This window comes from Heteronotia binoei, chromosome 15 (genome assembly GCF_032191835.1).
Source record: "Heteronotia binoei isolate CCM8104 ecotype False Entrance Well chromosome 15, APGP_CSIRO_Hbin_v1, whole genome shotgun sequence".
Lineage (NCBI taxonomy): Eukaryota > Metazoa > Chordata > Lepidosauria > Squamata > Gekkonidae > Heteronotia > Heteronotia binoei.
This window is the reverse complement of record NC_083237.1, coordinates 40,511,892-40,538,140: the sequence shown is the minus strand read 5'-3', so window position 1 is coordinate 40,538,140 and position 26,249 is coordinate 40,511,892. Positions and strand designations below refer to the sequence as shown.

At 44.0% G+C, this 26,249-nt stretch overlaps 2 protein-coding genes across 2 annotated transcripts; one reads left to right on the top strand and one right to left on the bottom strand.

Annotated features, from left to right (window-relative positions):
• Positions 1 to 6,049: 6,049 nt before the first annotated feature.
• On the top strand, positions 6,050 to 6,995 carry LOC132583534 (olfactory receptor 5J3-like). The gene is given in 2 exon segments (XM_060255162.1): positions 6,050 to 6,637; positions 6,639 to 6,995. Coding segments are annotated over 2 exon segments (939 nt in total). The 5' UTR covers positions 6,050 to 6,055.
• Positions 6,996 to 13,556: 6,561 nt separating this feature from the next.
• On the bottom strand, positions 13,557 to 25,303 carry LOC132584024 (olfactory receptor 10A5-like; the record flags this gene model as incomplete). Its single annotated transcript, XM_060255795.1, has 3 exons — positions 25,292 to 25,303; positions 23,442 to 24,349; positions 13,557 to 13,581 (listed from the first exon to the last, which is right to left on the bottom strand). Coding segments are annotated over exons 2-3 (930 nt in total), but the record flags the coding sequence as incomplete, so codon positions are not given.
• Positions 25,304 to 26,249: the final 946 nt, after the last annotated feature.

The following is a 26,249-nucleotide window of genomic DNA, read 5'->3' as shown; positions in this document are numbered from 1 at the left end:
TATATTATCCTTGTCAATCGCCATCGATATGGCGGCATTGCCCCGACATCAACAACAACAAAACAGAATTTCAAGTTTGGGGTTTTAAAATGCTGTCCCTGGATATTCCCAAACATTTATGGGAATATTCATGATCTGGATACTGGTATTGCCGAAATTCCAAAATATTGATCCAGGTCACAAATATATCTGGAAAAATACCAGTAAGGTTTATATTTGGACTGGATATATATTGGACAAAAATAACAGTGTCATTCAGATAGGCAACTAGTTAACTATCCCAGGAGTTCACAAATGGCATAATTGATGAAGTGTTGAAATGTAATGGGTGTTTACCCTGACTTTCTTCTGAGATATTCAGAATTTAAGATAGGTAACAACAACAGATATAATACAAAATTAGAAACATATGATGATGCAAACTTTAGGGTTTGTAGAATCTTTCGGGCTCAAGTGCCGTGTTCTACTGGAGAAAGTTTTTCTTCCAGACGTTTCGTTCTCAGCTGCGAAGAACATCCTCAGTGGCGTTGCAGCTGGAGCAGGCACTCTGACCTTCTTGGCTGCTGTGCGTTGAGTGGGGCCAGGGCTGCTGGAGAGCTGCTATTTCTAGGCTGGAGGGGGTGTGATGAAAGGGCAATTGGTTTGTGGATGTGCCCATTGTTTGGTGGGGCTTCCTGGAAGGGTAGTGATAAGGAAACTGGCTGTTGAATGTGACCATTGTTCTGTGTTAATTGCTGGGAGGGTTGGAAGGGGTTTGAAGATAAGGAAGATGGTTGTTGACTGTGCTGATTGTTCTGTGGAATTTGCTGGTTGTTCTGAGACTTTCTGCAATTTATAGTCTGTAGGGTGTTTTGCAGAGCTGGGTACCAAGATTGGTGGATGAAAATGCCTTCTTCCTTTCTGTTAAAATTGTGCTGGTGTTTGTAAATCTCAATAGCTTCTCTGTTCAGGCGGGTATGATAATGTGAGATCGTAGAAAGGACTTCAGTTCTTTCAAAGTGGATGACGTGGTCTCCTTCTTGAAGTGCATGTTCAGCTACAGCTGATTTTTCTGGCTGAAACAAGCGACAGTGTCTCTTGTGTTCGGTGAGACGGGTGTTAATACTGTGTTGGGTAGTGCCAATGTAGACTGCACCACAGGAGCAGGGTATTTTGTAGACTCCAGGGGTTGAAAGTGGATCTCTCATATCTTTGGCTGAGTGCAGCATGTGGCGGATCTGTTGTGTGGGCTTGAAGACTGTGTCAACATTGTGGTGTTTGAGAATTTTGCCAATGCGGTCGGTTACAGATTTTATGTAGGGCAGGAAGGCTGTACCCACATTTGTGTGTGGCTCGGGATTTGGTGTGGATGGTCTCCTGGGATGGAGGGCTCTTCTAATTTCTTGTTGGGAGTATCCATTGGCCTTCAGTGACTGGTTGAGATTGTGTAGTTCCTGTTGGAGTTGGCTTGGTTCACAGATGTGTGATGCACGGTGAATGAGGGTTTTTACAACTGTACGTTTTTGGCGAGGATGGTGATTGGAATTCTTATTTAGATACCGATCGGTGTGTGTGGGTTTCCTGAATACAGTGTGGCCGAGTTTTCCGTCATCTTTCCTGGTAATGAGGACGTCAAGAAAGGCAAGTTGACCATTGTTTTCTTTCTCCATGGTGAACTGGATACAAGGATGGACTGAATTCAGATGAAGGAGAAAGTTATTTAAAGCAGCCTCTCCATGACTCCAGATGGCAAAAACATCATCCACATATCGGAGCCAGCAACGTGGTTTTAGGAGGGCAGATCTTAGTGCTGTATCTTCGAAGGTTTCCATGTAAAAGTTAGCGATGACAGGGCTAAGGGGGCTTCCCATGGCAACTCCATCGATCTGTTCATAGAAGTTATTGTTCCATTGGAAGTAGGTAGTGGTGAGCACATGATGGAATAGGGCAGTGATGTCATCAGGAAAGATGTGTTGTAGTTGAACAAGAGTTTCTTTGACTGAAGTCCTTTCTACAGTCTCACATTATCATACCTGCCTGAACAGAGAGTTTGAATGAAAAAAGATCTTTAATAGTCTCACAAGCTTGTCCTTGCAGAAGATTTTCTATTTAGCACCATGAGGCAGTCAGACAAGGGAAGGTGGGGAAAGGGAAGGCTAATAAAATCAAAAAGGACCTTTGCAAATTCAGCTATATCTACCAAAAACATTGCATCTGAGTGGTCTATCTACTAAAGAACCACATTTCGAGTAAATTGAACCAAAGGGATGAATTCTATGAGCCCATAAACAAGCTGTCCCAGCTCTCTATTTACTCAGCTAGAGAAGGGGGGTGGGAAGGATCTGCCCCATACAAAGGCAAGAGGGTAAGACAACTGTAGCTCTTCAAATGTGATTGGCTTGAAGAACTCATCCCTTGCAAGTATCTAATTGGAAGGGAGAAATGACAATACTTGGAAAATCAGTAGAATCAAGGAAGAACATGAGCACGTGCTGTAGCCAGCTAGCAGCACTCAAACTGGAAAAAAAAATACAGACACCTTTGGAGAGGGTATTTCTAGGGTTATCAGCTCTAGCTTAGAAAATACCTGGAGATTTGGAGGGTGGAGCCCATGGAGGGCAAGTTTGGGGAAGGGGCAGATCCCAGCAGGGTACAATGCCTTAGAGTCCACTTTAAAGCAGCCTTTTTCTCCATGGGAACTGGAGATCAGTTGTATTAACACATTTCCACCTGAAGGTTGGCAAGTCTATTTCATTAAGAATCCCAGATATCTAATACTGTTCTGGATATAATAGTAATGACTCCAGACAGTGATTTCCATGTATATCTTCAATTCTGATATTTCATTATGCACAACCTATGTGTATATGGACCTATAAATACAAGTAAGTCCGACTTGCTCAGTACCAAGTATTTTTTTTGTTTGTAATTTTCCATTGTTTGTAATTTTCCATTGAGATAGGATGCATACTTTGACTTCTCTATCAGTACAAGATCGATACTGGCAAGGATGGAATAATGCTGTGGACACAAAAATTAAACATTAAAAATTAAAGGAAAACTTTCTCCAGTAGAACACGGCACTTGTTCCCGAAAGATTCTACAAACCTTAATGATGTTACCAGCCTTGAAAACCTGAAATCTTTGAAAAATTAAACAATTAGGTATACATAAAATAGGGAACTTATCCAAAATTAGAATGTTGTTCCATGTAAAATTAATGGAGCATGATTGGAATGCATTACAAAGGGATGCCACATGGAAATGCTCACCACTTTATGTAGGGATTATGTAGGGATTCCATCAAATTTGATGCACTGCACTATTTGTATACATCCATTCATAAACTGGGAAGAGCATACATGGTGGTATGCTGTAATGCATTTCCATCTGCACAGATGAAGGGTCATATTCCAGCAAGTCAACACTATTGCGACTGCTCATTAGCAACTATAGATTCACTTGCCCACATATTTTGTTGTTGTTTAAAAACATGCAGCTGTGAGAGAAAAGTTCTTGAGGAAATGGTTTTTGAAATCATAAGTACTTCTTTTTCACATGTTTCTATTATGAGGCTCTGTCACATATAATATGATATCCTGTTATGAAATACAAAGCCTATATCTAATATTTAGCTCAATGCAGAAATGTCACATAATATTTGGTAATAAATACATAATGACTGGCATCAAATTAAACTATTTCCTCTGATATGTTTGCATCTGCAATTCCCAAGAGTGGGGAGAAGACCTGTGCATTTTCCCACAGGATATTGAGTTATTGTTGAGACATTGAGAGTATGGGGATATGATATTGTATATAATGGACTGAGTACATCCTTTTGGTGTCTGCATGTAATTCTGAAAAAAATTCTATTTCTCTGAAATGTACTCTGTAATTCACCCAGGTGTTGTGGCCTTGATGTTGTTCCATGTAAAATTAATGTAAAATACATATTTTTGTGGCAGGAGGTTTTTTTGGGCTAAATTTTACTCTGGCCTGTGGTGAGGTTAAAAAACTAGAATACTATGTTTGTGCACTGAGGCCTAAACCTTGAAGAAAAAGCAGATTTAGAAGGGAAAAAAAGCTAAAGATAAAGCTGTGATGATGACAATCTGGTCACAAAGGAACAACAAATCTCGGAAAGAACTGTCTAAAGGTAACCATTTACTTTGTTTGTAAGAGATGCTGAGTGCACTAACATTAGGATAGCTGAAGACCAAAGTTAAGCAATAAGAGTCTATGACAGGAATTCTAGCAATGCAATTTGGACCGAAACAGATTGGGACCATGTTGCTTGGAAATTGGGTTTCCCATGATGTCATTTCCTCCAGTGACAATATTTCCCCTTCCTGCTGCTTTAAGTCCTGGTAATGGGGGGTGGGTGGGGCAGATATGAGGGGAACCTGTCTTTTTCCCCTATTTGAGCTGTTGCTTAGTGGCAGAATATCTGCTTGGCAAACAGAAAGGTCCAGTTTCAATTCCTGGGATCTCCAGTCAAAAGATTAGGTAGTAGGTAATGTAAAAGACCTCCATTTGAGACTGTGGAGATCCAAGGCAGCTCAGGATAAAGTGATCTTGACAGCCCAATGGTCTAGCTCAGCAGACGTCCACTTCATGTGTGCTTAGCCTAGGAAAGGGGCTATTTTTAACTCATAAAATGACACGGGGGGGTAATTTAGTTGCCTCTTCTAAACAGTGGTCCATAAGTAGCCATCTACCTTTTAGCTGGATTCAGGCCTTGGAATCAGCGGGAGCTCACAGGAGCACAGTTCCTGAACCTTTCTGAGAGTTCGACTTCCTCCTTCCCACCTTGTCCATTGAATAGTAGGTGCAGCTGCATAACAATCCCTAGATGAGCTCCACCACCTATTTTTCTACAAAATGACCCCTGGCTGGATTTGAGTAGTCAGAGTCCCAATCACCTTGTATAGTGCAGTCCTTAGTTGGTTTTCTGAAGAAAGGGCACTACTGCTATGCATGCATGCATGCAGCCAGAGTGTCTTTTGAGTCATGATCAGGTTCAAATCCTGACTCCCCCTGATGCTCAAAAGGTGATCTTTGTCCAGTCAATCTCTTTAAGCCTGATTGCTCTCATGCAGCTGTTGTGAGGGGGAAATGTGGCAGGAGAAAATCATATATGTCACTTCGATCTTCCAGGAAAAAGGCAGGATTAAACTCTATAGTTATATTAACATGCAGCTCTTGCATACAGTTAGCAAACCATGGAAAATATTTTACAGGGTGGGAATGCTGGTTTTATGTTGGCAGCTCCCTCATTGGTTGGGGCTGGGTGGGACTGCAACAGTCGGACTACCCTTGTTTTACTATAGCATATATTCATGAAAGGGTTTTTTTTGGGGGGGGGGATAATCAGAACTGTGTAAAAAGCTAGAATCACCTCTGGAGATAAGAAGAAGTGACAATGTGAATGCATCCTCCCTTCCGTTTTGGTTAGGGGAGAGATTTTCAATCTAATGTGATAGCAGAGTAGTATGAAAACATGCAACTGTCGCAAGACATTTTTGATGATACAGACATGTAGATGTGCAGTGATGTTGGTTTATTTGTGAATTTAAAGATTTCAGGATACAATTTATTTGGGACATCTTAATTACATATATGTATTGGGCGATTTCAGTGATAAACAACACAGAAACTGCTGGTGATTTTTTTAGGATAGCAGCATACTATTTTTGGATTGCTAAAATAACTATATTAATGAGAGATGTTAATGCTTCTGTAATTAATCAAGATTCCTAGGAGCTATTATTTAAATTATTCAAATGGATGATCCTAAAATTATCCCAATTCAGTAAAATCTTCTAGTTAATAATGACTGGCTTGACTTAATTAAGTATATTTTTACAAGAATATAGTTTATTGCTGTTTCAGTTGGATCTTGTCTGTCAGTTGGATCTGATCACTGGCTGAAATAAAAGTGAAGTGAACTGGTTTCTTGCTGGATCAGGATGCAAATTTGGGAACATCAAACTAAAATAAAGCATCTTAATTTCATAATTCTTTTCTTTTTCTTCTTCCCCTTCTTTTTCCAGGGAGAAACATTACTACGTATATGGACAATCAAACGATAGTGACAGAATTCATCTTGTTAGGACTCTCCAGCAATCCAAAGCTCCAGATCTTGCTCTTTGTGATGTTTCTACTAATCTATTTAATAACCCTATTTGGTAACCTGGCTATTATTGTGGTGATAAGAGTAGATCCACATCTTCACACTCCTATGTATTTTCTCCTCTCTTATTTATCATCCCTTGATATTGCTTTATCATCAGTCACAGTTCCAAAAATGCTTCAGAATTTCCTTTTGGAGAAAAAGGCTGTTTCCATTCATGGTTGTTTTACTCAGGTCTTTTTTGTTGTGTGTTTTTCAGTAGGAGAAGGTCTTCTCCTTTCTGTGATGGCATATGATTGGTACATAGCCATCTGCCATCCCTTGCATTATACAGTGATGATGAATAAACAGGTCTGTTCTCAGCTAATATGTGGAGCCTTGGTTACTGGCTTTCTCTATGCTCTGCTAAATACCATACTGCTGACAACTTTAAAATTTTGTGGCCCCAAGGTAATTCATCACTTCAGTTGTGAGCTTCCACAACTGTTCAAAATCTCTTGCAGCAACACCTTTCCAAACCAAAATGGTGATTTTCACCCTGGGCTCATTTTTAGGGATGGGGGCTCTATTCCTAACATTAGCTTCCTACATTCGCATTATCTTTGCTGTCTTAAAAATTAGCTCCACAGAAGGGAAACATAAAGCTTTCTCCACATGCTTGTCTCATGTGACTGTTGTCGTTCTGTATTATGGAACTATTTTATTTAGGTACCTGAAACCCACCTCAAAAGATTCTCAGGATCAAGAGATGGCACCCTCCGTTGTTTACTTTATTTTGACTCCCATGTTAAACCCCATCATCTACAGCCTTCGGAATAAAGAAGTGAAGAAAGGTTTGCTAAATATGGTGTCCAGGGCATCAGAAAGCAACAGTGAGTGAAGTTTTGCTAGTGTCGGATAACAATCTCCCTCTTCCAGAAGAGCTAACACATTTCTTCAGTATTGTCATAGAGATTGTGACATACAGCCATTGTTGTACACTCTGAATATACACACTGGTTCAGATCCAACTTGAGTGCCCACTGGATAGTCTGTGTTCCAGAACACCTTTCCTCTTCTGTAGCTTTATTATGGGAAATGGTCTTCCTTTCCCCCAAACTCCCATTGATTCTTCTTATTCTTATTTCTACTTTTTCAAAATAAGAATTTCTCTTTTCATTTCTTTTTAAAGTTTTATGTTGTTCCGCTATGCACCGCTTGGTAACTCCAGCTCTTTCAGGGTTTTTATTTTACATTGGATGTTATACATCACCGGGTGAGGAAGCCTTGTGAAGACATTGCCTGCTTCTGAGCATTTGTGGAATTAAGTTCTGAAATTTTGTAAAACCTCCCTTCCTGCCCCTCTGAACTTCTCTATTGATCAAAATGAAATGGATTCCAAAAAACAGAGAAATGAAGGATTGTTGGATTTCAGGAAGAAATTGGTAATAAAAATTCAGTTTAACAATGAGCTCCTATGGTAGAGCTCCTATTAGGGCAGGATCAATGGTTTTCAGTGATTCCTTGTGTCAATGGAAGTGTAAGCTCCAGAGGAAGCGTGCCTCACACCAGAGACTATTCAGCAAAAACAAAGAACCACTGTGAAGATAAGCAGCAGCAAAAACATAAACATATTATGCCAAACAATTCAGCACTTCCCTTTTAAGCACTTGTTCCAAGAATGATAATAGCTCTATAAATATCCAAAACACAGTTATATGCCAAGTTTAGTAAATGTTATGTAAATATTCAAAGTTCAGTTACTCAATCAACATTCCAAAAACCATTCATTGAAATACAAGAAGAACTGACCAATACGTACAGTATATCAATCAAAATTCTCTGTTCCCAAATCTCTTTCTCGAGGGTGAAATACCTCTTTCGGATAGTCATGGGTTTGGACTGGACTTTGGACATTTACATAATGTTTATTTAACTTTGCATATAACTGTGTTTTGATTATTTATATAACAAGTCAAGTCAATAAACTTGACTTATTTATATAACTATTACCATCCTTGGAACAAGTGCTTAAAAGAGACTATTTAGCAGGCACAAAACTTGTTAATAGACTCTAAGTCTATATACTGATTTCAGCTTACCCCAGACAATGAACTGGTGAAATCTTGTGGCTAAGAAAGTGTGATGGGAAATTCTCAGCTCAAATCTCTCTTCCATCATGAACTCCAAAATATGCTTGCCTATATGTCAGGGCTTTAGTACAGATTCCTGGATTAATGTATGTGAAGTAATTTAAATAATTTTATACATATATAAATAAAATATTTAACAATTATACATTATAAAATATAAAAATGTAATATGATATATCTCAAATATACGTTACAGAACCTATTAATACAACTACAATAATTATATTAATATTAGTTGTAGATCTATTGACTCACAACTCAAGATAGCACTGAGACAACGGCACTGATCACCAGTGCTCTCCAAGTGACTTGTTTTTATTCTCTGTATCTTATTTCTTATTTGTTTAGCTGCATTGGATTTATAAGCAAAGGCTTACAGCAGCTTTTCACTAAGGAGCTTGCTTTTAAAGCCCATCTTATTGCTGTAATATTAGTTGTAAGGTTAGGGCAATCCTTAAATATTAATTTTCCTTTGGAATGTATTATAAAAAATTCTCAAAAATCCTACAGGCAAAGGAGCCTCCTGAAGCCCGCTGCATCGCAGCGTGGCCGTAGGGGGAGTTTTGCCCCCCCTTGGAGGAAGAGCGGAATCTTCAGCGCGCATTTGAGCGCGTCCTGAGTGGGCGGGGCTTCAGCGCTGTTGCTGAAGCCCCGCTCTTCACTCTGCGTTGCCTGCGGCTTAACATTTTGTTTTTGGCCAAACATGTTCCTGGGGTGAATAACGGGGTGGCTGACACTCTCTCTCGTAAACAGATGGAGAGGTTTCGTCAGCTGGCCCCAGACGCCGATCTGGATGCGGCGCCTATGCCCCAGGAGCTATGGCTGATTGGAGAGCCGAGGCCTGCAGAGCGATAGGCTTAGCCATTGCACCCAGCACCCGGAGGTCTTATGAGCGTGCCATGTGGCAGTTTGAGGACTTTAGGGCTGAGGTAGGGTATCGCATTGTTTGGCCCCTCCCAGTGGAGCAGCTGCTCCATTACTGTGTTGCATTGAGAGGTAAGGGATTGGCCGTGCGATCAATTCGGGGACGCATGTCTGCGCTGGCCTTCACTAGCAAGGCCTTGGGGTTTAAGGAGGACACAGCAGATTTTCGTATTCGAAAGATGCTGGAGGGGTGGTCCAGGGAGGCTGGGCCTATGCCTGATACTAGGGCCCCGTTGTCTCCTCAGATCCTTCAGGGTTTAAAAGGGGTTTGGAGCGCAGTGTGTGCGTCTCATTTTGAGGCAGTTTTGTTCCACACAGCCTCTTTAGTGGTCTTTTTTGGGGCTTTGAAGGTTAGTGAGCTGGTGGCAAGCTCCAAGACTGATGTTTCAGGTAGGGCGTTGTTATTGCAGGATGTGACGTTGCTGGGGGGTAAGGTGGTTCTTACTGTCCGGCGATCTAAAACGGATCAAGTGGGCACGGGGACAGTGCTGGAGTTGGGTCCGTGTTCGGAGGTGGAGCTTTGCCCAGTTTCCGCATTGGCCGACTATTTGGCTTTGCGGGGAGGCTGCGAGGGATTGCTGTTTTGTCATGCAGGAGGCAGTCCTCTGACAAAGCATCAATTTTGGGCCGTGACGTCAAAGGCGTTAAGTTTGCTGGGTTTGTCGGGAATGAGGTTTGGCACCCATTCCTTCAGAATCGGGGCAGCCTCTACGGCTGCTGCCTTGGGTTATTCTACTTCGGCCATTCAACGCATTGGCCGTTGGCGTTCTCAGGCCTACAAAGGCTATATTCGCCCTTTGCTCCGCCAATGAGTTTTGGTAAGGGGCTGGGGGATTTTGAGGTTGGTTTATAACTTGTGTGTTTCTTCTTTTTAGATGCTGTGGTTCCTGGCCGGAGGAGCAGAGTTCTCATCTGCGGGCACAGTTATGTGTTTTGGGCAGCACATCAAGCTCAGAGAACTGCTGTTGGCTCTCAGCTGGGGCTCAGCAAGCATGTCACCATTGAGTGGAGGGGGCGCCGTGGTCTTCAGTGGCCTGGCTTGCTCCCCCTTTTGTTTCATGGGTCGGGGGGCCCTCCTCCGCAGGTATTGATTATTCACCTAGGAGGTAATGATCTTGGGCTGGTCAAAGGCAAGGCGTTGATCTTGCAGGCCCGAGATGATTTCAGGTACATAAGGAACAGATGGCCTGGTACCATTATAGTTTGGTTGGCCATGATTCCGCGCTTGGTGTGGCGCAGTGCCTGGAATCCAGCGGTGTTGGAAAGGGCTCGTTATCGAGCAAATAAGGAAATTCGCAGGGTTCTGGAGGGTGGTTTGGGCCACTATTTGCCCCATCCGGATATTTCTAAGGAATGTCCCGACCTCTACAGAGGGGATGGGGTGCATCTCTCGGAAAAGGGTAATGAGCTTTTTCTGAGAGATTTGCGGCAAGGGCTTTTGTTGGTTTTGGGTCTTTCTGTGGGTGCTAAGCCCTAAGTAGAGACTTGGCCTTAGTTGTGGCAGGTTCTACGGGGTTTATGGCACCATGCGGCCTGGGGAGGACCGGTTAGCCTCCCCCGTTTGGGGAGTTAGGGGTCTATCAGGATCAACCTTGGGTGTGGCTCGAGGTTTGTGAATGCAGACTGTCCTGGAGACTCGATTGGATGGGTGCCTTTCGCTGAGACTCGCGTCTGGTGTTTGGGCCCTCCGGTGCGAGCCTCCCTGCTGGGCCTGCCTAACGGAAGCTGTGGCTCACAGCTCCGGCTGGGGGGCCGGGTCTCTCACCCACTGAAAAAGGCAGGGGAGCGGTCTGAGGAGACCCCTGGCCCTGACCTGGCCGCAGTTCGGTTGCCCTTGCCGTTGCTAGTTATTTTAATAAAAGTGGCCCATATTTACACCAATTTTACTGTGTCCATCTCTTTATTCCGACTTGGGGGGCAAAGGAGCCTCCTGAAGCCCGCTGCATCGCAGCATGGCTGTAGGGGGAGTTTTGCCCCCCCTTGGAGGAAGAGCGGAATCTTCAGCGCGCTTTTGAGCGCGTCCTGAGTGGGCGGGGCTTCAGCGCTGTTGCTGAAGCCCTGCTCGACGCCGCGGCAGTCTTCCCGCCGTTTTTGGCCCACCCGCCCACCCTGTTTGTTATGCAGGCAATTGCTGGTCGCTTCCGTTTGGAGGGGCCGGGTAGGAATTTTTTCACTCCCCGGCGATTTGGCATGTGACTGGGGGGTGTTTTTTGCCTACCTTGCATAGCATTTCAGTGGCTTGAGGAATTGGCTTAGGGTTGGTGCCTTGGTAGAGTTTGGTCACTTTTAGGGCAGGTTCTACGGGGTTTATGGCACCATGCGGCCTGGGGAGGACCGGTTAGCCTCCCCCGTTTGGGGAGTTAGGGGTCTGTCAGGATCAACCTTGGGTGTGGCTCAAGGTTTGTGAATGCAGACTGTCCTGGAGACTCGATTGGATGGGTGCCTTTCGCTGAGACTCACGTCTGGTGTTTGGGCCCTCCGGTGCGAGCCTTCCTGCTGGGCCTGCCTAATGGGAGCTGTGGCTCACAGCTCCGGCTGGGGGGCCGGGTCTCTCGCCCGCTGAAAAAGGCAGGGGAGCGGTCTGAGGAGACCCCTGGCCCTGACCTGGCCGCAGTTCGGTTGCCCTTGCTGTTGCTAGTTATTTTAATAAAAGTGGCCCATATTTACACCAATTTTACTGTGTCCATCTCTTTATTCCGACTTGGGGGGCAATGCAAATTTCTCTGTTGTTGTTCCAGGCTGGTACTTACACTTTTTTCCCATCTCAATGCAGGCCAAAATGCTGTTCCAAGGGGACAGGAAGCCCCCAGAAACAGCATTGTGAGTCAATATACAGTGGAACCGGTGATTTAGCAATGTTCTTTTTAATGAGAATCTGCAGCTAGACCCAATCTAATCCCCCGTTCCCACTGCAGATCACCCTTGTGTCATTCCTCTGTCTCCCAGGAGCAGCATTTCATGGAGATCAGAAGGCTGCTATTGGAGGAGGAAATCATAAACATTCCATTGATTCTGCCATTTAAAAAAATTAAGTCTGGATTGAACCCAATATCTGTTTATGTTCCAAAAACCTAGAAAGCAGCCATTGGAGGAAAAGAGGAAGGCAAAGTCCCACTCCGTATTGTTTAGGACTGGATACCTCATGTATGTAATCCTAGTGGTTCTAGCTTACAATCAATCAAAAAAGTCCAGAGCCTCACTTTCCTACTTTCCTTAAGGAAACTGCTAAGGAATTCGCCTTTGTAAATAGCACCAGCATATTTTTATCACTTTTAGAATTTTAATAGATTTTAATTAAATTGTTAATGTAGTCTTTGTTTAAACATTTTGTATAACTAATGTATGTAATTGTGTTGTTAGCCGCCCTGAGCCTGCTTCGGCGAGGAGGGTGCGATATAAATAAAAATTGTTGTTGTTGTTGTTGAATAGTGTTCCCTGTCTCTGCTCTTGCTAGGAAAACACTGGGTGCATAGTGACAATGAAACAAGTAAGGTTAGAGAAGAGTAATACTGCAATAATGAGAGAAACAGAATGAAACAAAAGGAAATTATGGGTTTTTCATAATTTCATATCAATTATGCCAATTACAAAACAATGCATTTTTGCAAATACTGCAATAAAAATGAAAGAAACAGAATTTCTAATGCCATGTAGGATCCTAATCCAGCCTCACACATATTGCTCTGTAACCCTGAACAGGTTTAATAGATCAAAAGGCTATCAGTTGTTTGCATGCTTGGGGATTTGTGAAATGACTTCTCCATTCAGGACAGACAATCGCTGTCTCTGCTTTTCTCTAAATCCCCAGTCCACTCTCTGTTGCCTGTACATGTTGCATAAGAATGTAGGCATATGGAATATTTACATTTACTGTGGATATTCTAGCATTCAGTGCTGTTTGCATGCACAATATTATTCTGACTGTTTGAGTGTAATTTATGTCCAGCTCAATAAACTCTTTCTCAATATACTCCAGAGAAATTAGTATTTTGTTTTATACTTATCTACATGCCTCATCCATTTGTTAAACAATTCTTCAGAATCTGATGTATTATGCCCTGAAACTGGCATGTTAAAACCTAAGTATGCAGTGCCTTTTAGAATATGAGAATGATATATAAAAGGAGAGGTTTGTTTTCTACAGTCAAGCTTTCAATAAATGGGATTGTAGACCGAATGAGAAAATAGCTGCATTCACATGGACTCATATTCAACACATGTGTTTCTTTTTGACAAGCAAGAGTCCTGGGTCATGCACATAAACTCAATTAAATGGAATATTTTAATTTATAGGATCTACAAGTACTCATGCCTTATCTACATGTCTCATGGACGAGGCATGAGAGGCTGGACAATGTTACTGATTTAACAAACATGAATTTGAGCAGACTTTGGAGGATGGTGGAAGACAGGAGGGCCTGGCATGACTTTGTCCATGGGGTCGCAAAGAGTCGGACTCAACTGTGTGACTGAACAACAACAAGAAGTACTCCTGTTATGCTCAAAAGCCATTGTCAAATCCAGTCTCTCTGATTACTTCTCAGTCCTTTTCTAATGCATATATTCTATTCCCAAGCTGAAGACTTTAAAAAAGTCCAAATTAAAGTAACATACAATAAAGATAAGTGGGTAGCATCTCAAGTTTAGTCTGCAAGTTAATCAATAAAAAGAAAAGATAAAATCAACCTAGCTATTGCCCCCCCCCCCCAAGTCGGAATGAAGAGGCTGACACAGTGTGTTGGATGAAAACCAGGCCGCTTTATTGAAACATAACTTGAATGAACTAGAATGGCAAGAAGTATAGGCCTAACAGGACAAGCCCTGGGGTCAAAACACAGGACCCCGCCTTGTCCTAGAAGGGCAAGCCACCATGCCCCCAGCACGAGCCCAATATCATCTGACTGGTGCTGAGCAGCCAGGCCCAAACTCCACCTCCACCTCAGCCAGCATCCCTCACTCAGGAAAGATCTGCCCCAGCGAGGCTTTGTCATGATCTGCACTCCCAGCATTGAGCCATAAAGCCCATCTACCATTCATACAGATCACCTGCACCCACTGGTGCAGAGCCATAGGTGCTCCCCTGAAAAGACTGTAGCCAATACCTCATCCTGCCACCACCAATGCCAAGCCTCTGCTTAGGCATTAGCACCCACCGGATGGCCCAGAGCTGACCACAACCCCTGCCTTAGCTAGTTCAAAAAAGCCCGGTTACCCAGTTCAGATAAATGAACCCCATCCGACCTATACAGGTCAGCATTCTCGACCCATATGGCCGTATGGGGAATAAATATGCCTAAACCCCCTTCCATGGCCTTTTGCAAGGCCCAGTTGACCTTACATCTGGTCCATTCTATCCCCCTGTGATACAGGGCAGACCACCAGACCCTACGTGGCAAAATTGCCGACCACACCAAGAGAACTCCTGACCATCTCCGCTTAATGGCCTGCAGATCCTCCTGCACCTGTAAAGAAAGGGCCTTCCCCTTCATAAAACCCAGGTCATTACCCCCCAGATGGATGACCATGATGTGCGGAGGAGCCCCACTCCTCCCACGGAACAACAGTGGCATGATCCCTGGCCAACGCAGGCCACGGCAACCCAGCCACTCAACCGTCGCCCACTCGCTAAGACTCAGCTGGGTGCCCACTGGCAATCTCCTGGCCTGGTGGGCCGCCCAGAACACCATGCTGTGCCTGCAGATAAGAATTCGCCGCCTCTTTCTACGAGCCCCAGCACCTGAAAAAACAGAAAACATTCACAACCAGAAAACAATATGCCCGTGGGCCAACCACTGCTCACATGCCCCCCACACACTCACTGAAAAACCAACGGGCGAACATATGACCTATAGGCTGCTGACTGCCACCGGCCCATTTGTTGTATGGCAAGGGGTGTGTAACCCATTGCCGCCACCGTAGATGCGGCTCCAATTCGAAATGAATGTGTTCCGAATTTTACACCCCCTAATCCCAGCTCTGCCAATGCCTTACCCGTCACCGTCCAAAGTTGATATTTTGTAAGGAGGGGGCCCTTACTGTGATGAAACAAAGGGCTATCACCCTCACCCCTGAGTAGTATATACTGCTCCAATGCCTTGACTGGGCACAGCTCTGCCATTGCACATTGCCCGATCGTAATGGCGGAGCCCCTCTGCTGCTGGTCCATTTTTGACCTCTGTACAGTCAGCCTAACCTGTCCCCCCACAAATTTAACAGCACTGGCAAGCAACACCCAGACAGTATTGTCCGTTTTCGACTGCACGACCCACTCGCTGATCCGAAGTGCACTGAAAAAGGCAACCAAAGAGGTCACATGAAAGAGAGTGGCCTTGAAGGAAGATGAGCATACCGCAGGCCAGACCCTATGAAGACCCTTCAGCACTGAGGGGGATATGGGCTGATTGGCCTCCATCCTCGGCCCCCGTTCTCTTGCCCAACCTTCCAACATCTCCCTAACTCTAAAATCGCCGGTGCCCTCCAAAAGGCCCTTTACTAATAAAAGCCAGTGCAGCCAATTGGCCTTTAATTGACTTAATACCTAACCCTCTGTCCTTCTGATGGATGCAAAATTGGATAATGTGTATCACTGGGACCAACCAGGTGTCTGGGAGCCCCACAGCACTCCTAAAAACCCGGAGCTGCAACTCCGCCCTTTCATAGGCTTTTTGAGTACTTGGTGCCAATGCTAGTCAGATTGCCCTACTGGCTTCTGCCTCCCAAGCTGCCAAAGTTCCGGTAGCATTCGCACTGACCGCAGGTCCACTTCCGGAGCAAGCTGGCGAAAACGCTCAATCTGTTGACGAGATAGAGGGTCCGCCACCCCATTGCACACCCCCGGAACATGCCTTGCCAAAAACAAAATGTTCAAACGGAGGCATCGTAAAGTAAATGACTGCACCAAGTTCATCACCACTGGTGATTTAGATGACAAGGAGTCCAACCATGCTGTGGGCCACTGCTCCATGCACCAATGTCCCCTAAAATATACCCCAAATCTGGTGGCACCCGCCACATCCGAAGATATCTGGAGCTCTGCTTCCAACTTCAAGTCATCCCTCCAAAAAGAAATTCCATTGAAGGATTCAAAAAAATCCTCCCATACTTCTAGATCATTCGCACTCTATGGTGTGGGAACCACAGGTGCCCCATGGCGTCACATAGGCATCACAAGAAGGCCCTCCCAGGAGCCACAACTTTGCATGCAAAGTTGAGGTGTCCTACCAACTGCTGGAGCATTGGCAGCAACACCTTGTGCTGCTTCTTAAGAGAAGCTAAATGAACCCTGATGCCTTTCACCTTATCCGCAGGCAGCCGTGAAGCTTGCTATGTGGTGTCCAGCTCAATGCCTAAAAAAGTAAGCACTTTTCATGGGCCAACGGAATCCCAAGCTCCCACACCAGATCCTCAAATGATTGCAACAACTTGGCACATTGCCCAGATCCAGCAGGGCCCATGAAAAGAAAGTCATCCAGGTAGTGGACAGTATCAGTATCACTCAACCCAGACTTTGTCTGAAGCGCCCATTCCATAAAGGAACTAAACCGCTCAAAAGCGGCACAGGACATTGAGCATCCCATGGGTAGGGCCCTGTCCATATAATACTTTCCTTCGAAGGAAAGTGCACGGGCAAAAGGTGAAATGCTGACTTAATGTCGCATTTTGCCATTTCAGCCCCCCACCACAACCCCGAACCACTTTGACCGCTTGGTCAAATAAGGTGTACCTGACCGAACAGAGAACTTCCGGAATGGAATCATTCACTGATCTGCCCCTGGGGTAAGACAAATGGTGTATCAGGCGGTATTCCCCTGGTGCTTTTTTGGGCACCACTCCCAAGGGGGATATCCATAAAGTGGGTACTGGCGGAGTCTCAAAGGGGCCCAGGACCCTGCCCTCTGCACACTCCTTAGATATTTTTGCCCTAACCACGTGCTCCATCCCTACTACTGAATGAAGGTTAGGGGCCATACAAGGGACCCTAGGTCCCTGATATGGGATCCTAAACCCATGGGTGAAACCATCAATTAAATAGGCCCTATCCGCCATCAGGGCGTAATTGCTCAACAACTGCCTAAGTACCCTCAATTGTATTGGACTGGGTCCCTTTTCCAGGTGGCTGCTGGTAACTCCCCCCCCCCGAAGCGTCTTGACCCAGCCCTTGTTTTGGATTTACTGCAAGCTGAGAAGGCGTGTGACCCCACGCATAGCGGGCACTCATGCTTAAATTTCAGGCCTTCCTGGAACACACGCCCTTAGATGTAAATTCCCAGCATAGCAGCCAGGGTTGAACCGACTGGCCCACCACACTGCGGGCACCTACGCTATTCTGTTGCTTGTGTACTAAGTGCCCAATGTCGGCCCTATCACCTGAATTGGGCTTTGTCGGGGACATCAACTGCAGCCAAAGCTGTTGATTAATCTGGTCCCAGGGGAGCCCTGGATTGACCGCAGCCCGTATCCTAAAGGCCTCATCATATTACAACCATGCCGCACCAGCGAAATCTGTATATGCGCAGTGCATTATGTCGCAATATTGAAACAGAGCTGCAGCCCGTAAAGGCTGTACCCTAGCTATTACCCCAGCATAGAGCAGGAAATCTGGCAGCCAATTGGACCAGGTCCTATCCACCTTTCTCCGTTTCAGCTTCTCCTTCTCCTTGTCATCAAGGTCCTTCTTGTCCTTCTTTTCCACCTCTCTAAAGAGGAGGCTGAACACATCCACATATTCACCCCTCAAAATCTTATCCCAGGACGCCACTGCAAGGTGGTGCCCCAAGGGCAACGCTGTATCACCATATGGAAGGACATGGAAGGGGGCGGCCCCATAAGGATTTGGAGGATAATTCCATGTACCCCACTGATAACCCGGCCACGCTCCCTACTGCAACCACTGTTGTTGCCCCCGCCACGGCAGCACTTCCAGCGCTGCCTGAGAAGCAGAGGTGCCTTGTGACGACGCCGTAGCAACTGTCGGTGAAGGGGACTGTGTGGAGGACCCCACAATACTCTGGCCTTGAGGTGATACATAAGGCACACCCCAAGACCATGAAGGTCCCGCCTGCCCAGGCTGCCTGCAAGGCCGTGACTGTGTCACTGCCAAGCCCGCTGTACTAAGCGGGCCCATTGACTGGACGTGACCCCATGGCCATGTTGGCAACTGGGGTTGCACTGAAGACTTACCAACTACCCTGGGGGGGGGGGTTGACACCCACTGCCACAGCTGGGACTGGCTGCACTACTTCCCCCACTGGTCCGTGGGTCACAATCCAGCCTCTGCCAGGATCAGGCTCAGCTTGTGTACAGAGAGTTCAGACCCCAGTCCTGCAGTGCTCCTGCTTCACCCCCCTGGGCCACGAGGCCGCAAGCGGGGGGGGGCAAATAGACACCCAGCCTCTGCAAACTACCCCAGTAGCCCAACCAATAGAGGGGGGAAGGGGGGCAGGGGGCCCTCTGGCCTCACCATGTGCCCTACACCCCCCTGCTTAAGCTGTTTAACACCCCCACAAGCGAAACCCAGCATCCCACGCCATGCCAAAAACCAGCCAAAAGCGTGCTGCCCTGTAGCCGCCGCTCACAAGGACGTTCTCCGCCGCTCCTCGTAGCCCCAATCAGCTGCTATGCTGTTGTGGGCTCATGCCGCGCCTGCCCGCTGCCTCACGCTCCAAAGCCTCGGCCCCCGGATGCTGCAAAAACATGTTTTTCCCTCTGAGAGCCGCAAAGAACTGCGCAACACGGGCAAGGGCCAGGGCTTTATAGCCCCGACACCACAGCCATGCTCAGACTCCCGGATGCCCGGGAAGCCGAAGTCAGCCTCCCTCCTTCCAGGAGGGCAAAGAGCAGCCCCCAGCCTATAACTGGTGTTGCCAATCTGGCTGGGAAGGGACCGAGTTAATTTAATAAGGGGACCCAAAGTGACTTACATCATTATTCTCTTCTCCATTTATTTTTACTGTAACCCTGTGAGGTGGGTCTGGCTGGTAGGCTGTGCTCTGCCCAATGTCATCCAAGAACTTTTAGAAGCAGATGGGAGATTTGAACCTGGGTCTTCTAGATCCTAATAATTATTATGCCTCATATGCTGATTGGTCAGGGCAGTTGTTAAGCCCCCATTGGTGTGTGTGTGTGTATGTTTTTCCCCAGAGAGAGAATATGTTCCACTCGCTCTGTCAGCATCATCTGTACTTTCTTGCCTTCTAATAAGTAACCCTTTTATTTCATTGCAAACTGTGAAGATAATCTGTGGCAGGGTTGTAGGATCCCCATCATTTTTGACACTTGAAGTACCGTTATCATCCTGAAGCCTGTGGTCAATGTTGAGACTCATAGGGCATTTTCGCACTGACCTTCTAGTGGCGCGACCACCCTCTTCACACCGGAGGATCTGCCCGGATTTCGCACAAGAAGCGCCGGCGCACCCAAAAGAGCCGGCGACTTCCGTCGCGAAACCCGCTCAAACGGAAACCGCCAAGAAGCAGGAAAACGTTTGAGCGGGTTTCGCGACGGAAGTCGCCGGCTCTTTGGGGTGCGCCGGCGCTTCTTGTGCGAAATCCGGGCAGATCCTCCGGTGTGAAGAGGGTGGTCGCGCCACTAGAAGGTCAGTGCGAAAACGCCCATAGTTTACAGGCAGAGTAGCTTAGCTTAATTTAGAAACAGCAAGTGTATGTGTAGTTTGTGACAATAACATGGACAATGAAGTTTGGATTCCCTTCATTTTTGACACTTCAGTTCCCACAATCATTCTGAAGCTCATTCTGAGACCCACAGCTTTATGTTTTGAAGAGTTAAGCTTGTCACAGACAACTTTAGTTTCTACTGTTAATAGCATGGGAGAGGGTCTGCTGGTCATCTGGGTCAGGATATTCATGTTCCCTTAAATTTTTGGCCCTGCTACTCCCATGATTATTCTGCAACCAGCAGGCAATTCTGTGGCTCTTGGTTTTATTTTCTGATTACTTCCATGTACAACAGACAACCTTTGCTTCCATTGTGCATAGCATCAGGCATCTCCTGATGATAACCTGGTACAGAATGCCCCTGCCCCTTTTATTTTTGGCACTGCAGCTTCCATCATCATCCTGAACTTTGCAGTCTATTTTAAAATGTGTAGCTTTCTTTTTGGATGAGCTGTGCCTCCCTTGGGCAACTTTTATTTCTACAGCAATTGAGTGGTTGATAATGTGGACAAAGATATTCAATTTTTGGGTTTTACAACTCTCACCATTGTTTTGAAGCCAGTGGCCAGTTTTGAGATTCTGAGATTTATTTTCTGATGAGTCATGCCAGACAGAGTGAATAATGTGAGTTTCTGGGGACTTCATGTTTGGCACTGCATCTTCCATGAACACCCTGAAGCCCATTGCCAAAGCTGAGACTCCTAGCCTAATTTTCTAATGAGTTATGCATGTCACAGATATATGGATCCTTTGTTATTATAGACTAGAGGCTGTGCTCCTGCTCATTCCACTTGCCAACAGTGACCCTACCTGTGCTCACTGTATATAATAGTAGTTAGAATAGTGAATGAGCAGTTTTGCCTCCTGCCAATAGTTTGTCTCCTTAGGTTAAAACAATTTTATTTGGTAACATATGGTAACAAATTTTATTTCTTGCATCATTAATAACTTCTTTTATCTATCCCATATATTACTTTCTACCCACCCCTCCCCCCGTTACTTGACCCCCACCGGTGTTATTTACTTAAAGTACTAATGTTTAAAGGTACCCTTAACTAATAAAAACAAAAATTAATATTCTTCTTTTTTCTAAGACTTAATCATTGTAAAAAATTGTCCAATGTCCTTTTATTTTCCACTCTTTTTCTACATATCTTCTGAACTTTTTCCACTCCATCTTAAAAACTTCTAAATCATAGTCTCTTAAAATTCTTGTTAATATGTCCATTTCACTCCATGTCATAACTTTTACAATCCATTCCCATTTCTCTGGTATTTTTTTCTTGCTTCCATAACTGCGCATATAATGTCCTAGCAGCTGAAAGCAAGTACCAAATTATAGTTCTATCTTCTTTTGGAAAATTTTCCATTTGTAATCCCAACAGAAAAGTCTCTGCAACTTTCTTAAATTCATATCCCAAGATCCTAGAAATTTCTTGTTGAATCATCTGCCAATACTTTTTTGCTCTTTCACAAGTCCACCACATATGGTAGAAAGAACCTTCATGTTTTTTTACATTTCCAACATCTGTCTGGCATCTTATTATTCATCTTTGCCAATTTCTTAGGAGTCATATACCATCTATACATCATTTTAAAACAGTTCTCTTTAATACTATGACACGTTGAAAGCTTCATAGAATTCTTCCACAAATATTCCCAAGTTTCCATCTGTATTTATTTACATTAATTTACATTAATTATTTACATTTGAGATTTCACTACTTCATCTTCTGTAGACCATTTTAAAAGTAATTTATATAATTTTGAAATTAATTTTTTGTTGTCTCCAAGCAGAACTTTTCCCATTTCTGTTTGCTCTTTTCTCATTCCTTCAGTTTTAACCAATAGTTTGTCTCCTGAAGCAATGCAGGTGGAAACAACAAAAGAGTGGTCATTCCTTTTTGCAAACTGTAGCCAATGTTAGATGAATAAAAAAAAATGTCCTCCTCCATTGTCCCCAATAGGGGAAATTGTTCTCTTTTCCTTTATCTTATAGTCACAACAACCTGCAAACTTCCATGGAAGCATGGTGGTTCCAACCTGGATCTCTTCAATCCTAGTCAAACATTCTAGCCACTATACTGCACATATCAGAGAAGCAAGAACCCCCATGTAGTTTTATCAGAGAGGGTAAATTTTCCCTACCTGATGGCATGCATTGGCTTCTTGTTACCAACCTTTCACTTCCATTTCTAATACCAGTAGTTTGTTTCTGAGATAATCTGTGTCAGGAAGATATGATCCTCTTTATTTTCGTCACTGCTGATCTCTCTCTGCTGATCTCTCCTGAAGCTGATTGCCTATTTTTAACTCCTCAGCTTTATTTTCCTGTGAGTTATGTCCTACACAGGTAGCCACAGTTTCCAATGTTAAAAAAAAAAAGTAAGGCCTGTGAGGATTGTGCAGGCCAGAATGTTCTAATTTTCTCCTTGGCACTGCAACTCCCATCACTACCCTGAAAACCATGGCCAATTCTGAGACCCCTAGCTTCATTTTCTGAGGAGTTAGGTGTACCACAGATAGATTGTTTCATTTATATAGATTTCATACCCTCAATATAGTTTACAATAAAATATAAATATACAAATATCAGACTGTAATACCACATGTTGCCTGGAAAAGCAATGAAGAAAAAAAGACATTTAAAACACAGAGGGAGCAAGTCAACTGAGAAGTAAGTCCCATTTTATTCAATGGGGCTTATTCCCAAGAAAGTGTTTTAGTATCACAGCCATAGTGTAGTAATGGAATACAGTCAGTATACAAGTCCCCTTATATAGTTCAACAGTAGAACAATCAAGTTTCAGCAAAAAGTATTTAGTAAAAGTTAATGGAAGATACAGTGAATATATTCTGATTATATCTCTGTCTGTCTATCTATCACCTATCTCCACTCAAATATAGTATTTCCCTTATTTTATGGAACCCATAAAGAATTACAGCAGAGGAAATTCCATGTTCTCCTTTACTTGCTCCTTCTGCAGTTGGTGCTGCTTCTCTTTCCTCCTGCTATTGCCCTTCTTGTTAATATCCTTACCCATGCCTACGGTTGCCCTTCCCACTCATCATCGCAATTACTACATCCACCTGCTTGTCAATATAGCTGCCACATCACAAAATGGGCATTTCAGCATGTATTGTGGTGGCTATAGGAGCACAAAATGATGCCTGAAATCAGAAGTGGTTTAATTTTTGTCATCTGTACAGTTCCAAAATAATTATTTCAGATCTCTCATATGACCTTTGGAGATCTTCAGGTTTTGAAGAATCCTCATAAATAGCTATGGATGGATGGCCCTGGTGCATGGATTTAGCTATCCAAACAGGAGAGTAGTATTTTAGAACAAGATACAGTGACACTTCACATTTCCCCAAATCACAGTAAATACATATACACACATTTCGAATAATTCATATTTGAGAAGGGAGAAATATCCTTGGATGTTAAATGGTTGTCATAGAGATAGGCTTTTAGCATTCCATATGCATGTAACAAAACAGCGGACATGACAATCGATATATCAGGACTTACTGAGCAGAATATTATCGAGTGTTTTATTATTCCCATTTTTCCTGAGTTCATTTGATTCTCATGGATGAAGGAGAAGTACTTTGCCAAGTGCCAATTTCACTTCCTTGTTCCTTAGACTGTAAATAAGAGGATTGATAAATGGTGGCAGAACAGTATAGAAAAGTGATAGGAATTTGTCCATATCCAGAGAATGACTTGACTTTGGTTTCGAATACACTGTCATTCCAGAGCCATAGAAAACCACCACAACCAAAAGATGTGAGGAGCATGTTGAAAAAGCTTTGTACCTCCCTTCTACAGATGGTATCTTCAGAATAGTGGAGCCAATGCATATATATGACATGAGGATCAAAGCAAAAGGGATTACTGCAAGTAATGCAACCTCTACTTGGGCTACAAGCTCATTTATAGAGATGTCTTCACATATAAGGTTGACCACTGCAGGGATATCACAGAAAAAGTGGTTTATTTCATTGGAGTCACAAAAATAAGAGGTGAAAACCAAGAAAGTCTGACCAAGTTGCACTGGAACACCAGTTAACCAGGAGGTTGCAACCAGCTCATAGCATACTTTACTACTCATAATAAGAGTATAATGCAAGGGTTGACAAATAGCCACATAGCGGTCATATGCCATTGCAGCCAAAATGCAACACTCAGCTGCCCCTGTGATGAGGAAGATGCTCATTTGAAAGGCACAGCCAAGGAATGAAATGGTTTTGTCCTCTGACAGGAGATTTTCAAGCATTTTGGGGATAGTAACTGAGATGTAACATATCTCCAGAAAGCTCAGATTCCTAAGAAAGAAATACATGGGATTGTGGAGTGTTTGATCAATCAATGTGACAATTATTATTAGGCTGTTCCCAGTCAAAGTCAACAGATAGATGGTGAGGAAAACTGTGAAGAACATGGCCTCTAGATCTGGAAGGTTAGAGAATCCCAGCAGCAGAAAGTTATTCACCATGCTCTGATTTCTTCTCATGTCTTAATCTGTTAGAAGGGAAAAATAGAAAAGAGGCAACAGATCTTAATGCCAGCTCAAAATGAGAGATCCTATAATTTCTTTTTTTGTTTAAACCAATTTTTATTATAGATCCTATAATTTCTAATAGGACAGCTACTAAGCAGAATTACTACAGCAATTAGGACAGACCTGTTCTATGGATTTGCATTGAAACACAGGGTCTAACACAGATTCACAAAAAGAAAGGCCACTGGCTCAGATAAGAAAGGCAGGGAGGGAAAGAGGAAGAAAGGGTAAGAAAGAATGGGAATGAGCCACAGATTCAGTCCCCAGTGTTTAGGAGATCTTTCAGTTTGGGATGAAGACTAGATAAAAAGCTTAAATGATTTTAAAAAGAGTGGATGTGAGGTAGTTTGTGGAAGAAAGAAATTGTACTGCATACTTTTGACATTAATCGGATTTGCATGAGAGATTATCAGGCTTGACAACTCTAGTTTTATAAATTCGTAGAGATTTGGGGCACTGCCTAGAAAGGATGAAGTTTGAGGAGGGGAGGGAGGTAAGCAGGGAAGAAAAGCTGACATTTCCTCCAGAAGAAGTGACAGTAAACTGTAATTAAAAAAAAAACATTCAGGCTCCATTTGGAGTGTGGTAACCCTAGAGCAGGGGTGTCAAACTCATTTGTTATGAGGGCTGGGTTTGACATAAATGAGACCTTGTTGGGCCAGGTCATGTGTGTGAAGAAGAAGAAGACTGCAGATTTATACCCTGCCCTTCTCTCTGAATCAGAGACTCACAGTGGTTTACAATCTCCTATAACTTCTGAGGTGGGTGGGGCTGAGAGGGCTGAGAGGGCTCTCACAGCAGCTGCCCTTTCAAGGACAACCTCTATGGCTAGCCCAAGGCCATTCCAGCAGGAGCAAGCGGAGGAGTGCGGAATCAAACCCAGTTTTCCCAGATAAGAGTCCGCTCACTTAACCACTATACCAAACTGTGCCTATTTAAGATTAGGTAGCAGAAATATAAACTTTATAAAGGACACAAACACAACTATTTAAAAAAAAAACTGTTAAAATAAATCTGTACAATTGAGAGACCCTGGCAAAGCAAGCTTTGCCTTCCCTGTTTCCTCCCCAAGGAAGAAGCCTCAGCCAATAGAGAAAATAGAGGATTTGCTCTGAAGCTCCTATGCTATTGAGCAAACCTGGCAAGGCAAGCTGTGATGGAGAAGGAAGCAAGTGAGAGGAAGAAGGAAGCAGATGACAGTGAGTTGCTCGGGGGCCTGATAGGAGCCATCCAGGGGCCTGATTCAGCCATCAGGCCCCATGTTTGGCACCCCTGCCCTAGAGATAAAGAAGCTGTAAAAGGGGGTATTGGTCAATTAGATAACAATGAATTTCTATAGGCCTATATCACATGATTGTATAAATGTGAAGTCATGTTTGTGATGCATTTGAAATGGATGGTGGGTTCTCTGAGGAATATCCCTGCAACACTAAATTTTAAAGTGCTTAGAAGTAAATCCCAATGAGTTCAGTGAGACCAACGGTCCAATTTCATGCCTGTATTCTCAGAAGTAAGGCCCAGTGAGTTCAGTGGGATTTACTCTCAAGTAATTGGGCATAGAACCTTCCTTCCATTAATTATTATCAAGCCTTCTTCCTGTGTTTGCCTCAGGCTATCTTCAATTCACAGAACTGCTTATTGATATGGCAAAATTGCCCTCCATTATTAGCACATAAAATTGAGTGGAATCCTTTTTTAGGGACTCCCTCAGACCTCCAGGAATTTCCTCAAACTAGAATTGAGGAAGCCTAATAAAATCTCATGCTGGTCAGATTAATGTCAAACAAATGTGGTATTATAGATGAATTAATAATGGAGGGCTATTTTCTACTAAATT